This window comes from Cucumis melo, chromosome 4 (assembly GCF_025177605.1).
Source record: "Cucumis melo cultivar AY chromosome 4, USDA_Cmelo_AY_1.0, whole genome shotgun sequence".
Classification (NCBI taxonomy): Eukaryota; Viridiplantae; Streptophyta; class Magnoliopsida; order Cucurbitales; family Cucurbitaceae; genus Cucumis; species Cucumis melo.
Window position 1 is genome coordinate 3,019,777 of NC_066860.1, and position 15,683 is coordinate 3,035,459.

General features: G+C 35.4%; 1 protein-coding gene across 3 annotated transcripts in view; it reads left to right on the forward strand.

Annotated features, from left to right (window-relative positions):
* The window catches only part of LOC103503783 (uncharacterized), a 31,871-nt gene extending 16,801 nt beyond the window's left edge, over positions 1-15,070 (forward strand). For 2 of the 3 annotated variants that reach the window (XM_008468125.3, XM_017048055.2), the window contains 21 exons: positions 1,848-2,072; positions 2,413-2,503; positions 2,623-2,700; positions 2,831-3,121; positions 3,231-3,428; positions 3,605-4,096; positions 4,829-4,990; positions 5,161-5,490; positions 5,573-5,655; positions 5,809-5,913; positions 7,567-7,795; positions 8,842-9,207; positions 9,696-9,797; positions 10,650-10,796; positions 11,300-11,388; positions 11,993-12,075; positions 12,176-12,291; positions 12,372-12,457; positions 13,622-13,721; positions 14,427-14,488; positions 14,597-15,070. In XM_008468125.3, the coding sequence (XP_008466347.2) occupies positions 1,848-2,072; positions 2,413-2,503; positions 2,623-2,700; positions 2,831-3,121; positions 3,231-3,428; positions 3,605-4,096; positions 4,829-4,990; positions 5,161-5,490; positions 5,573-5,655; positions 5,809-5,913; positions 7,567-7,795; positions 8,842-9,207; positions 9,696-9,797; positions 10,650-10,796; positions 11,300-11,388; positions 11,993-12,075; positions 12,176-12,291; positions 12,372-12,457; positions 13,622-13,721; positions 14,427-14,488; positions 14,597-14,609 (3,448 nt within the window). In that variant the 3' untranslated portion in view covers positions 14,610-15,070. Of the gene's footprint in view, positions 1-1,847; positions 2,073-2,412; positions 2,504-2,622; positions 2,701-2,830; positions 3,122-3,230; positions 3,429-3,604; positions 4,097-4,828; positions 4,991-5,160; positions 5,491-5,572; positions 5,656-5,808; positions 5,914-7,566; positions 7,796-8,841; positions 9,208-9,695; positions 9,798-10,649; positions 10,797-11,299; positions 11,389-11,992; positions 12,076-12,175; positions 12,292-12,371; positions 12,458-13,621; positions 13,722-14,426 lie in introns of all 3 variants that reach the window. The other variant, XM_008468126.3, reaches the window with a different exon arrangement.
* Positions 15,071-15,683: the final 613 nt, after the last annotated feature.

Sequence of the window (15,683 nt, forward strand, 5' to 3'; positions counted from 1 at the left end):
ATATGCTCTTGTTAGAGCCTTAAAACAGTGGAAACACTACCTTTTGTCTAAGGAGTTTATACTACTCATTAACCATTTTTCTTTAAAGTATCTATAAGCTCAAAAAAGCATCAACAGGATGCATGATCGATGGGTGTCTTATATCCAGCGTTTTGATTTTACAATCAAACATCAAGTCGGGAAAGAAAATAGGGTTGTCGATGCTCTAAGTAGAAAAGGGACCTTATTGACTGTTCTTTCAGCAGAGATTATAGCCTTCAACCATCTCCCAAAACTATACGAGAACGATGAAAATTTTGGGGAGATTTGGAGCAATTGGCCTAACCATATCCGAAAAGGAGACTATCACTTGATGGAAGGATTCCTCTTCAAAGGAGACCAATTATGCATTCCTCATACTTCCTTAAGGAGGTCTTAATAAAAGCACACTCGGGTGGGTTAGTAGGGCACTTTGGTCAAGACAAGACCTTCCATGTTATTAATAAAAGGTTCTATTGGCCGCAAGTTAGAAGATACACCAACAATCTCATGAAGAGATGTGCTATTTGCCAAAGAGCAAAAGGGATTTCAACGAATGCTGGCCTCTATACTCCTCTACCTATTCCAAAAAATATATGCAAAGACTTATCGATTGATTATGTAGTAGGTCTACCTAAAACTCAAAGAGGATTTGACTTAGTTATGGTGGTTGTTGATAGATTCAACAAGATGTCACACTTTTTGGCTTGCAAGAAGACGACTGATGCGGTTTACATAGCCACTCTCTTATTTATAGAGATAGTAAGGCTACACGGTATTCCTAAAACCATAGTCTCCAATAGATATACCAAGTTCCTTAGCCATTTTTGGAAGACTTTATGGAAGAAATTTGACACCACTCCGAAATTTAGTACCACTGCTCATCCACAAATAGATGGACAGACAGAAGTAACTAACCGGTCATTGGGGAATTTGATTCGATGCCTAAGTGGAACCCATCCTAAGCAATGGGATATCATTCTTGTCTAAGCTGAATTCACTTTTAACAACATGAAGAATAGATCTACAGGCGAATTCACTTTTGAAAGAATCCAAAAGCTTCGCACAGAAGTCATTGAACATCTAAGACTGTAGAATCCTACAAAGAAGAGAAAGACAAGAAGAGAAGGGAAGTCCATTTTCAAATTGGAGACCTATAATGGCCCACTTGAAGAAGAAGAGGTTCCTGGCTGGAACCTATGGAAAGTTAAAAGATAGACAGATTGATCCATGTAGAATAATAGCTAAATATGAGCCAAATGCCTACAAGCTTGCGCTGCCTGAAGGGATCAACATCAGCCCAGTTTTCAACATTGCAGACCTCAAAAAGTACAATGTGCCTGATGGATTCCAGCTTACATAGCATACCCAACTCGAGTAAGAGTTAGATGCTCAGGGGGTGGAATGATGTAATCCAAATAGCTTAAACCTGCTGTCTTACTATTTTCTGTTATAGTTTACTGTTATAATTGTTACAACTACTTAGTTAGTTACTAAATAACTAACTTGTATTACATTTTCCTCAATAAATAAACATCTCCTCTCACATTGAGAGATAAGATTTCATTCAAACAAAAGATTAGACTTTGGTTTTACACCGTTTGGTTTGTTATTTAGTCTGGAAATTTGCTTCTAAGAATTTTTCTGTTCAACTTTACTGAATTATGAAATCAGTCGTTGTATGGTTGGTTGAATGCTACTTATGTTGTTATTCTGATCATTCAATTTTGTTACAAAATTTTTGTTTATTTATCACAATCAAAGTTTGTTTGTCAGACAAAAATTCTAACAACGTGGTGGGGGGTTTTTCTTCTTCTTTTTTAGAACAGATTAATTGATGATGGCCAATTAATGGATGCTCTTGCTATTTCTGATCGATTTCTACGTAATGGAGCCTCTGATTCGTTGCTTAAACTACTGATTGAACGTGAGGAAGAGAGAGATTCAATTTTTAGACAATCTCAGCATCATGGAAATCCTGGTGTCTGGAGTACTAGCTGGCAGTATTGTCTACGGTTGAAGGATAAACAATTAGCGGCTAGACTAGCCCTTAAGTAAGTGATGTCATAGAAAGTGTTCTCTTCTTGTCATGCTCTGTAGCTGATCTCTAGAATTATATATCTGATGCTTTAACTTGCATGCTTGTTAAATTTCTCAAGTTAAGTAGATACGAGAATGGTTTCATATCTTCATTCTTATTTTCTTTGTTATAGTTTCCCAATGAGAACATGAACTTTTGACTTCTTTCTGGGTATTAGATATTTCAAGATATTAATTAAAAGAAATCTGCTCATGGTAGTGCAGCATGTTATTCAGCCCTCCTTTTAAATTTAGACGTGCTCTAAATGTCTTGGGATAGGAAATATTATTTTTAATTCTGAATTTTCTTTCCAGGTATATGCATAGGTGGGAGCTGGATGCTGCTTTGAATGTTCTTACTATGTGCAACTGCCACCTGCCTCAATCTGATCCTCTAAGAAATCAAGTGCGACTCTTAAATTTTACTCTGTTTTGGCCTTTGTTGCTTGCTATTTGTGGATTACTCTCCCTGATAGAAAAAACTGATTCCTTTCTGCTTTTGGATTTATCAAATGGAACATGTAGGTCATGCAAATCAGACAAGCTTTGCAGAAGTATGGGCATATATTAAGTGCTGACGATCATTTTAGCAGCTGGCAAGAGGTCACAAATATTTTTTTAAAGAAATTTACATTTTGAGTGGGAAAGGGTTCTAAACTCATTTTTTTCTCGAGGATTTAGTATCTAGTAATAATCTTTTCATTCACCATTATGCTGTTATCTTGGACATCAGGTTGAAGTGGAGTGTAAGGAGGATCCTGAGGGATTGGCTCTTAGATTAGCCGGTAAAGGAGCTGTTTTTGCTGCTTTAGAGGTAGCTGAAAGTGCTGGACTATCTATAGATTTGCGCCGAGAACTACAGGGAAGACAACTTGTGAAGCTTCTGACTGCTGACCCGCTCAATGGGGGAGGCCCAGCAGAAGCTTCACGCTTTCTTTCCTCACTACGTGACTCAGATGATGCATTGCCTGTGGCTATGGGCGCAATGCAATTACTACCCAATCTCCGCTCAAAGCAGCTTCTGGTAATAATTGTATCCTGATCTAACATTTAAAGATTGGCTAGACCTCATGATTCGAATTTTTTTCCATTTTTGTTTCTTTAATATAATTTCCTTTCCATTTTCTCCAAAGGTTCACTTTTTCCTGAAGCGTAGAGAAGGAAATCTGTCTGAAGTTGAGGTATCTCGACTTAACTCCTGGGCCTTAGGTCTGCGTGTGCTGGCTGCTTTGCCACTGCCATGGCAGCAAAGATGTTCAGCATTACACGAGCATCCTCATTTGATACTGGAGGTTTTGCTGATGAGGAAGCAACTGCAATCTGCTTCTTTGGTATTAAAACTCTTGACTTTTAGTACCTCTTGATTCTTTGCTAACGTTCTAGTGGCTGTAAATTGTATGTATCTGGTGGAATGCTGAGTTGATGTCATCCCAATTCATCATTCAAAGATATCCTCTTTTATGTTTCTCTGAGATAAAATCTGATGATTAATCCTATTCGTGTGCAGATTATAAAAGAATTTCCTTTCTTGAGAGACAACAATGTCATCATTACTTATGCCACTAAAGCTATTATTATCAATATCAACTCTCCACCTAGAGAACATCGTGTATCCATCTCAGGAACAAGACCTAAACCGAAACCAAGATCAGGAGTGTCTGCAAGGTCATCTTTCACTACCAGCCTAAGTAATTTTCAGAAAGAGGCTCGTAGAGCATTTTCATGGGCTCCTCGAAATAATACTGGGGAAAAGACTGCTCCAAAAGAGCTTTACAGAAAAAGGAAAAGTTCTGGGCTCGCACCATCTGAAAGAGTTGCTTGGGAGGCAATGACTGGAATTCAAGAGGATGGGGTATCATCATTTCCCATGGATGGTCAAGAAAGACTACCATCTGTTTCGATTTCTGAGGAGTGGATGCTAACAGGAGATGCAGAAAAGGATGAAGCTATTCGTGGATCTCATAGATATGAAAGTGCCCCTGACTTTACTCTTTTCAAGGTATGACAGAGAGCTTGATAAGGAAAATTGGGTTCATAATAGAAGAAAAAAGTTACTGCTCAAATATCATCGGGTCGGTAGAATCTTTGTTTTCCATGCATGTACAACCCTGAAGCTGTTTCTTATGAGGTTTGATTGTATTGGGGGAGTGGTTAAGGAGCACCTTTTTCTTTTCTTTTTACTTTTTTATGCGTCTCTAAAAACAAATATTTTATTGAAATTAATAGGTCATGAATAAAGGTTTATATTTTTCCTATAAAAATATTAGGAGCATAATGCATCCTGAAAATGGTACTAGATTGCTGAAGGAAATTTCATTTGATGGGAATGAGCAAAAACAATAGAAAACAAAGTAAAAATTTAAACATTTGATATTCTTAAAGGAACTATAGGTAGAATATTCGACTTGAATCCAAGCAGCAGCTTCAGCATCTTTAGCTTTATTTGAAAAAGAATTGCCTTTACATATTTCTTGTCAAATTAGCCAAAAAACTGCAGAAACCTAATAATATTAGACTAAAAATAGGCCAATGACAAAATGTTTTCTCAAAATAGTCATTAGAACGTTGGTATTTACATTCTTCAGTGAATTGTACGGTTGTTGACCTTTTTCCTTAGGTATTTTCAGTGCTGATTTAACTCATCAGTGACAATTTTGGTGTCAGAAATTGAAATTTCCCTGTGTGCATCCTCTGCTGCACATCTCAGTATATTTTGATTCTTTAATTGTAGGCGTTGCTTTCTCTCTGTTCTGATGAGTTAACATCCGCCAAAAGTGCCATGGACTTGTGTATTAGCCAGATGAAGAATGTGTTGAGCTCTCAGCGGTTGCCTGAGAATGCATCAATGGAAATAATTGGTCGTGCATATCATGCTACAGAGACAATTGTACAGGTGTATTTTTTTTGTGATAGGTTGATCTTATGATATTGTGGCTCTCTAAACATATTTTTTGCTTTTGGTAGAGCTCTTCAAAATAATTGCAATTTTTGGATCTTTTCTTCCTTAAATCACATCATAATTTAATGGGTGTGATTAATTAACAGAATCTTTTCTGTGTTCAGGGGCTACTCTATGCTAAATCTTTGTTGAGAAAGCTAGTAGGTGGTACTGAGTTATCAAGTAATTCTGAAAAAAGTAGGGATCTTGACGACACGTCTTCAGATGCTGGCAGCTCCAGTCTGGGTAGTCAATCAACAGATGAGCTTTCTGATGCTCATTCTCAGGCTGACACTTGGTTAGTTCGTGCTCAGTTACTTCAAAGTCTCTTGGGGTCAGGAATTGCGGCATCTCTTGATGATATTGCCGATATGGAGTCATCTGCTCGTCTCCGTGATAGGTTGATCCTAGATGAGAGATATAGCATGGCTGTATATACATGCAAAAAGTGCAAGGTAATATGAATTTGGTATAGTGTCATAGCCATTACCTTTTGCAATGATGTGAAAAATTAACTTCTATTTTTATTTCTCTCAGATTGATGTTTTCCCTGTTTGGAATGCATGGGGCCACGCTTTGATACGGATGGAGCACTATGTGCAAGCACGTGTGAAATTCAAGTATTTACTTCTATCTTTTAAAAGAACCTACTGTTATGTGAATTGTGAAGTAATCTAAAAACTTCTCTGAGTTATTATCCCCATCTGTTTTCATCTGGTTCATAGCAGTTTTCGAATAACCTAATTTCTGTATCTGTCATCAATTCTTCTCAGACAAGCTTTTCAGTTGTACAAGGGTGATTCCATGACTTTTGTACAAGAGATTATCAATACTATTGAAGGAGGCCCCCCTGTGGAGGTTGCTACTGTTCGATTAATGTAAGAAAATATTTTACTTACGATGTTCTTTTTCTTCTTCTTTTTCTTTCGTGGCCCTTTTGCTAGAATTTTAGGAGAAGAAAATAAATGACAATTCTAGTGTAATTTCTTTTTTTAACAAGAGAAGAAGATTATAATAGAATATAAACAGGATGCTGTTCTTCTGCATCTAGGGGTTGTGGATGTTTGGAACACTGCCAGAAACATTACATTTCTTTTAAAAGAATTGGAAAATTTAAAATTTTAGTAGAAGAGTGATTAGTTTTTTTTTTTTTTTTAGGGAGACAAGCCTCTTAATTTGTTATTAATAAAAGAGTCTTAATCTCAAAGTACAAGAGTGTTGTACTAAGAGCAAGAGAAAAGAGAAAAATTCAGTCTTCAACTACAACAAAAGCTAAAAAACAAATTCCAAACAGAAGAGGTCAAGCTAAACAGAACCATAACCGTAGAAATCTAAATACAAAGCATAATGAAAAATTTCTCTCATAAAGAACTAATTTGAAACTGACAACTTGCAAGAAGATGCAACCGGCTGCCTCGAAGCTGCCTTACCATATTATTTAGAATCCAGAGGAAGCTCGAAAAGTCTTCCACTATTTCAGCATGGTGTGAAGGCTTTACTTACCACCCACATGAAGGGAAATCCAATAAAGACAGAAGTTGGACCAACATCGAGGAGGAATACATTAAACGGCTGAAGAATCAAATTAGAATAATTCCACAATATTAATATGCAAACTGAATTCACTGCCAACAGTTTTTAATTTTTCTTTTGAAACTATATTTTGTTTTAAAAAATCATTTGTGATAACTCAATGAAAGGAAATATGGAAAAATGCAACTATATTGGTAACAGTTTGCACACAACTCATAGTATTTTCCGATTCTTCTCATGTATTTGTGATGTTGTAGGAATAGGGTGTTATGGTCGAATCCTTAATTTATTAGGATTAGGCTTAGTTGCTTTGGTTTATTAGGATTAAGATTAGTTTCTTTTATAATATTGGGCTTAGGATTAGTTTGCTTTTCAGTTATAAATAGGGTTACTTGTTTTCTTGTATTCACAACTTTTAAACATTGATAAAATTCTCTCATTTGGTATACATCAATGTGGCTTGTGCAAGTGGCAGCCATCTTTGACCATTGATTCCTGTAGCTGATTAGTGTTTCCTTCGATGCCAAAAATGTCAGGCTAGTTGATGAGATATCATTACGATCCTCAGCTGAATTTTTATGAATACAATATTAGATTTTAGATGTACTGCTGTGCGATCTATTGAAATTTGATTCCTTTTGGTAAAACCTTTCTTTGATCAACAAAAAGAACCTTCAAGTCTTCCATTTTTATTTCCCATTTTCCTCTTCCCCTATTACTTTTTGTTTTCTTCGGTTTGGTTCTCCTTGTAATTTTGGTACATTTATTTTTACTGTCTTCACTTTCACTTCTTCCCCACGCTCTCTTGTTCTAGAACTTGTTCGTTTTGACACATGTAGAGTTTGATGTAAAACAATGCTATTCTATATATTATTGCAATGGAACCTGTATTGGTTACATGACTTTGTTGCTTTGATGCAATAGATGTATAATTGAGTTTTTTTAGCATAAACATCTGAAATGTGTTATTGAAATAACTGATAGAAGTTAAATTTCAGGTACGAGCATTTGGCTAAAAGTGCGCCAACAATATTAGATGATTCACTTTCTGCAGATTCTTATCTCAATGTTCTACATCTGCCATCAACTTTTCCACGGTCAGAAAGATCCCGATGGTTTATGGAGTCTACAAGCAATGGTTCACCTCATGGTTTAGAGATTGACGATGGACCTCGTAGTAATTTGGACAGCATTCGGTTCACTGAATGTCTTAGTTACATGCAAGAAGTAAGCCAAATCTTTTGCATATATGCTTTAGCTTGTCTGTAATGCTTGACACTATGACTGGTGTGTGCAATGCTTCTTCCCCTGATATTGTTTCTAATTGTTACTGCCACCATCATCGAGTATATCATACGGAGGAACATATAAGCTTATATGGGGTCAGCACTTCCTGACTTTTCATTTTTAAACAATGGTTTGAAGAGGAAAAATATGACATTAGGATATCTGTTTTCACGGTACCAATTATCATGCATAATATTGGAAGGAACAGAAAGCTTCCAATATTGGCAGTGAACGACCTAATGTGATTATTGATTAGCATTCCATTCTTTTGTATATGGTTGGGGGGCATTCCTTTTATAATCCTCCCGTAATTAGGCTCAGGTATCCCTCATTCCTAAGGGCTTTTTGGCTGTGATTTGCTCTCTTTTGGTCAGTATATCAAGCTTGCTAAAGAATCTTGTCCTTATCTCTCAAGGGATGGAACAATCCAACCTTCTCAATCATTGTTCAACAATCTTCATTATGAGGGAAAGAAACCCCAAAGAACTTCAAAAAATGAACCCAAATTGGCTAAATAATGGCATGAGGCATCTCCAAAGAATATGATCAAGATTATCCAATGCGTCTGTACTAAGAATGTCTCGTTGAATGACCACTTCTTTGCATTTTTATTTCAAATTTGTACTTTTTTATGATATATCGTTTTCGATTAGATTTATTTGAAATAAGTTGGGGCTGGTTAGTGATATACAATTAAATTTACCTTCACCAATTAGCTTAAGCTTTTGGATCATTTGGTGATTTAATATGGTATGAGAATAGATACTCCAAGGAGGTCTTGTCTTCAAGCCCCTATGATTTTATTTCCTCCTTAGTTACAATTGATTCCCACTTGTTGGGTCTTTCACATATTTCAAGTTCACAAGTGAGGGGGAGTGTTGGTGATATATAATTAAATTTACCTTCACTCACAAACATAAGTTTTTGGGTGAATCAGTGATTCAATAGGGTCACTCATCATTGTTACCTACTTTCTTTCTTTGCAGTATGCACGTCAAATGTTGCTCGGCTTTATGTTTAGGCATGGACACTACAGAGAAGCCTGCATGCTGTTTTTTCCTCTAGATTCTGTTCCTGTGCCTCCTCAACCCTCAAGTGTGGGGGCTGTCACCTCATCATCTTCACCCCAAAGATCTGATCCATTAGCAACCGATTATGGGACCATCGATGATTTGTGTGACCTTTGTATTGGTTATGGTGCAATGCCTATTCTTGAGGAGGTGATTTCAGCAAAGTTATCATCTACGAAACTGCAGGATGGATCAATGAACCAATATATGGCAACAGCACTTGCTCGTATTTGTAACTTCTGTGAAACGCACAAACATTTTAATTATTTATACGTGTTTCAGGTACTATTTTTTTTTCTCTCTGCAAGACTTTAGTTTTGAGGGGTTTGGTCAATGTGGTGCTAACAAGATACTTCTGTTCATTTACTTTGTGCTGCCTTATCTGTTGTATAAAAATAGGTAGCTAGCGGTCTGTAATGGGGCTAACATAGTTTGAAATTTTTTTTGTGCTGATGTTACTGGACTGTCTAGTATAGTACACATGTAGTGGCAGAACAAAAAGAACATTGAAGTTACCATCTTGATAAGAGTTGACTGAAGAATGACTTATGTTATCATACTTCATAACCATAAACCTGTTGCCCCGAAAATTGAAATTGATATAAGTTTTGCATGTGTTTTCTAATCTGGCTCTGCCTTGGAGAAACTGACCAGCCATCATCAAAAACAACAAAACTAGAAATAAATCGATCAGTGAGCTTGTCTTTTAACATTTTGTTTGTCCTTTCATCTTTTATTCAAATTTCTTATTGTTTGCCTCTATGTTACAGGTATTAAAACAGGATCATGTTGCTGCTGGGCTTTGCTGTATACAGTTGTTTATGAATTCTTACTCACCAGAGGAAGCAGTCAAGCATTTAGAACATGCAAAGGTATATCTGAATTTTAATTTCAGCTCACGGTACTTGTTGACCTTATTCTATTGTAGGATTTTTTCTTTTTGCCCGTTTGGTGTTGGGTCAGGGGGCTCTTGATTGTGTTTGGGTCCTTTTTATATTTAGCAACTTCGAAATAAAATTGGGAAAGAACGCATAATTTGATTTCCGTTTGTAAACTATGTAACTATATTAATGCAGCAGCAAGTGCTGAAGTAATCTTGCCTATGTTAACATGTGTGGATATGGATGTGAGACACGGATATGACACGCCACATTCTATAAATCTAGGACACTACACGGCAAAGACATGTTTGCTAAAATATGCATTTTTAAAATATATATAAAAAAATTCAAATGGGTTGGTGCATTTATATGCTAATTTGGTATATTTCACACTCAAAAAGTTATTATTATTGTCATATATGTGTCCTTTTAGTCTACTCAATAAGTGTTCTATGCTGAGTGTTCTATGCTTGTCTAATACATTTGTTATACTAACAAGTAACAAGTATCCGATACGTGTCCAACAACTAGCGGAGTGTCCAAGTATCGAACACGTGTCGGTCAAAGATATGGTAACCATACTGTAAAACTGACCTGTAAATGTTCTGTTGATGGTTAGAATGACAAAGCTTATTTGGAAGTTCAGCATTCGAAGTTTGTAAATCTCAAGAAAACTAAGAATTACTGTATAGAAATTGATAGTTATTATAGTATAGGAAATGGAAAGTATTTGTGCTGGTTTGGTGGTGGTAGAAGTTTGATGACTTGAATTTTGATAGATTCATCTGAAACTAAACCACCAAAACTAACTTTGTTTATTATTCAATTGTCATTTAACTACAGATGCACTTTGATGAGGCACTCTCAGCACGACATAAAAAAGGTGGAGATTCTACCAAGCCTATGGTAAAGGGAGTTAGAGTGAAAACTGCCTCTGAGAAACTCTCTGAAGAAGGACTCGTCAGGTTTTCAGCCAGGATTTCTATCCAAGTAATGTCTGCCATCCAGAGTGGATGTTACTGTCTTTCTTTTATCATATAATGCTAAAGCATAATTTGAAGTGTAGAATTAGGGCAATATGAATTGATAAAAATTTCCAATTAACATGTAATAATTTGTTTGGTCAGTGGTTAACAATTAAAATAAAAAAAAAGATTCATTGGAAAACTTCACTCTGTACTTCTCACTCAATATTTGGGTTCAAGTCTGGAAAAATCAAAACTTCATCAGCAACAGTTCTTTCACTATTACTTAATGCGAAAAATCATGAGATTATCTGGCTGTTATTGAAGTGGAAATTGTCCGTCTCCTATAAAAGTTAATACAGATGGATGTTTCATCATTAGAATAGAAGTTAAATGTTGAAATCACATGGAGATTGTTTTAGCAGCGGTATAACATGTGTTCTCTGTGCCAAGTCATCGGTGGAGCCGTGGAGGTGTAATTTGTACTACCAATCTCAAAATCTTCTTGTGGATTTTTTACATTCTTAGGTGGAAGTTGTGAAGTCATTCAATGATTCAGATGGACCGCAATGGAAACATTCACTCTTTGGAAATCCAAATGATCCCGAAACATTCAGGTTCTATTACTTTCATCAGATGATTGTATTTTCATCAATCATACTAAAATGCAGTTAGCCAGTAACCATTTGATTTATTAGCGAAGATGATGTCTCAAGGGTTCTTTTTCTTAATCGTTTTAATTAAAAATATCCTAAAGTATAAATTAGTAGATGAACGAGTCACATTTTTTTACTAAAAGTACCTTACATGAGTTCCTGTTAATCACATCCTGAACGCTTTTTAACTTTTGGTACATATGATGTTTCGAACTACTTTTCAATGACTTGTCATGAAGAAGGTCGGCTATTTGACTCTTTATTTTTTCATGTACATCAGAAATGTAATGTTTCCAAATTAAGGATGGCTCCTTTTTCCTTTAAAAATAAATAATGAATAATTAAATAAAAAATGAGATCTTATTGCAAAGTGTGAATCATATTATTTAGAGAAAGATTAAGACTAGAGTCCCATGCTGAGACCCTTGTTCCTTTTTACTATCATTTTACTCTAGCAAAGTGTGTTTCAAGAAGATAAAATGACGATATGCTTTTAAATGATTTGTGGAGTCATATGGCCCACTAGAAGCAAATGAAGAAATTTAATTGATGTTTTGTTTTTCAGGAGGAGATGTAAGATCGCTGAGACCCTTGTGGAGAAAAACTTTGATTTGGCCTTCCAGATTATATATCAATTTGGTCTTCCAGGTAGTAATTGCATTGTGTAGGCTGGGCAACTTTTCTTTTCTAATTAATAAGATTGTCAGTTCAAGCGTATTTGACACTGTCTTGCCACTGCCACCTCCAGCTGTTGATATATATGCTGGTGTTGCTGCATCGCTTGCGGAGAGGAAGAAAGGTGGTCAGTTGACAGAGTTCTTCAAAAATATCAAAGGCACCATTGAAGATGGTGATTGGGACCAGGTAAGGGATTTTCATTTTTTTCTATTGTGTAACATTGGAGAATGTGTGTGTTTTACCCATACTTGTTTTTGGAATGGTAGGTTTTGGGAGCTGCAATAAATGTATATGCTAACAAACACAAGGAGCGGCCAGACCGTCTCATAGATATGTTGACTAGCAGCCACAGGTAATCATTTTGCTCTTCAATCTGATTTGTGTCCGTGTAAGAACTGTCTTATCCACGTTTTGGATTTATATTCTGTTTGTAAGAGAATTTGATTTATAGTATGGAATTAAAAAGAAAAGGGGACAAAACTCCATCCAAAGGATGTCGGAAACAAAAAACTCCTTCAATTGGAAAGAAGAAAGCTCTTGCTATAATTGTTAAAGGGGAAATGTTTTTACACTAAGGATGTTGGTAAGAACAGAGAATCAGAGAAAGGGAAATCAAAAAGCTTCTCCTTGTCATCCCAAATTCTGCAATTTTTTTCATTCCATATTGACCAAATAATGGTTCTGTTGGATTCTGGCACAAGATTTGTTTTTGCACGTTAGAATGTTTTTTAAAAAAAAAATGGAAACAAGCCACGTCACTGATATAATGAGTGAGACTAAAGGTCAAAGTAGAAAAAATGAGTTGAAATACAAAAAGATAGTAAGGAGCAAAAAGGACCAGACCCAAATACAACTAAACCAAGATAACAAGCTAAACAAAGGAAGTAAAAAGCAAACCAACGAGTTGGAATGTGGGCTTTATGTTTCAAAGACTGACCTATTAACCCACAGATGACAGAGACATTCCTTTTGCACCTGAGCGTTCTTTTTATCATACATGTAAACTGTAAGTTATAAATAGGTCATGTTAGGAAGTAGCTTGACTAGGGACAGTGGAAAGGAGAGTGGCATTTTTGTATATTGGGTGGGAGTAGGGAACAACTATCAGAATTTTGAGGGAGGTTGCTCTGTACATTTCGGTAATTTAGATTCCCATGAAAATCTAGATGGCAGGAGTACAGTTGTCATATGGTAATTGAATGTGTAAGTTTTATTGAGCTCGTAAAGTATTTACTCAACAATCTTCTATTACCACGCAATATTAACAGACTTTCTTCCCATACAAAGGGCTCAAGAATCACTATAATAAAATGTTGTCTATTACTTTATTAAATTGCCTGCATTCATTTTGTTCATCGATGTTGGGAGAAGAGATGACAAGAATTCATTCTCCTCAATTATAAGAACGATTGTTGATATGAACCATTGAAGAAGTTATTATGTTTCTCACCGTGTATTATTTTGAATTTCCATACAATTGCTTCAATTCCTTATGCTACTCACCTTGTGCATACAGAAAAGTTTTGGCTTGTGTGGTCTGCGGTCGTCTCAAAAGTGCTTTCCAAATTGCTTCTCGAAGTGGAAGTGTTGCTGATGTTGAGTATGTAGCTCATCAGGTCAGACATCTTGATCACATCTATTATAGAATTCTAATTTGAACTGAGTTTTAGTTTAATCTCGGCCAGGTATCTGATTACCCATAGTTCTCTTACCTCACTTTCCTTCCTACCCTTCATATACGTTGAAGAAACTTTTATTATCTAAGCTCTTTCAAAAGAAAATTAGTTTAATACTTGCTCTAAAGGTACGTCTTTTTATCTGTTCTTAAAATTTCCCAAACCAGTTTCGACCATGGAAATCTTTAAAAGTGCTTGTAATTCGTCTTAACTCTTAACACCTCTTACCACTAGTTAAAATTTAAACCAAACACTACTTGTCAATAAAGCATGAAATGATATGTCTGTGTGTATGTATTATGGGATTTCGAAATGGTTAATTCATCTAACCCAATAATTCTTGTTTGATTGTATTATTATTATTATTTAAACATGAGTTCTTTAAATGCATTGAATGTGTGTAATGTTTATGAGATAGATTTGGGACAAAGGAAAAGAGAGATGATTCAGTTTATACATATGGTAAAGTAAATTGATCGACCATGTGGCTTAGTAGCAATGATGTCTGTACCCACATGAAATTAACGTCCTGCCTTTTGTTTTCCTAACGAAGTTAATTTTGATGTTAATCAATGTGAAGACTATTGAGCCTTTTGATGCTTGATTTAGAATCAATAACTCAAGTTGAGCTGCCCATTTTTTCAGGCATTGCACGCCAACGCCCTCCCGGTGCTCGATATGTGTAAGCAATGGCTGGCTCAATACATGTAATCAGCTCAATCGAACATATTTTGCCCTTTGGTCTTCAACTTATAGTAGTCTCTAGCAACTTCCCTTCGATCGTTTACTCGGTTCAACATTAATTGCTTTGGTAGGTCCATCCAGTAAGATAGAGCTTCTTTTTCCTTAGAATACTGCTTGAGGCGATTCTGAAGAAAAGCTGACTCACTCAATCAATTGGGAATACCGGTTAAATCATTCTGGCAGTTCACAGTTATTCCGATGTTTTGTGTACATGTAATCTTATTTGTCGGACATTTTTTCGTGCTCTTGAGAGGCTATTCTGTTTCAGCAATGGAAGATGTATGGAGAGAAGATCGCAAAGCTGAACCTGAATTAAATAAATAAATGAGAAGATATAACAAAAGCATTTTTTTGTTAGCTAAGTAGGTAATGTTAATAGAATTCTTTTAGGATATATATATATGTGTCTTTGTGTGTGTGTGTGTGTTATATTGAATCTCCTTTTAGTACAGCTTTGAGAGACAAGAGTAGGCAGAGGAATGTGGCAATCCACTTTGTAAATGAAATGTGTTTGAGAATTAAATTCGTTTCTTATCTTGTCATCATCTTCAAACATTGGTTGGCTCTACATTTTGCTTAAGTCATAATGTCTATTTCTTGTATTTAATTTCGACTCCAACCGACCATTTCGTTTGGTTGAAATTTAATTAAATAAAAAAAAATCCCTTGTATATGCAACTTGCAAATATTTTTATTGTATACTCCAAAGTCAGCTTTTGATTCATCAATCTAATTAAATTAGGTTAAAATGTGTTTATGTATTTAGTTTATGGCTAATTGGACTTCTTGTCTAGAGTGAAAGATTGTATCCTCGTATCAATTATTACGCCCACTTACTGTCTATTTAGTTTAAATATTTCTTTGCATTCACATGTTGAATAAAAAAATGTCCAATTTTGTTGTAATTGAAATATATGAATAGATAAAGAATGAATTGTTAGAACACTCTTAATTTTGGATTGAGTGAAGTTTGTTGTTTTTTCATTCAAGTTTATAATTCTACGTTGATTTCTAAAAAAAATGTATTTAAAAGAATTCATTAAACTCTCAATTTTTGCACTTTCTAAAGCGTAATATTGTATTACCATATTACTTGTAGATGTAACCAAAGTAAATGTCCCTCTAAAACTAAATCATACTTTTGTGTATCCATTTATT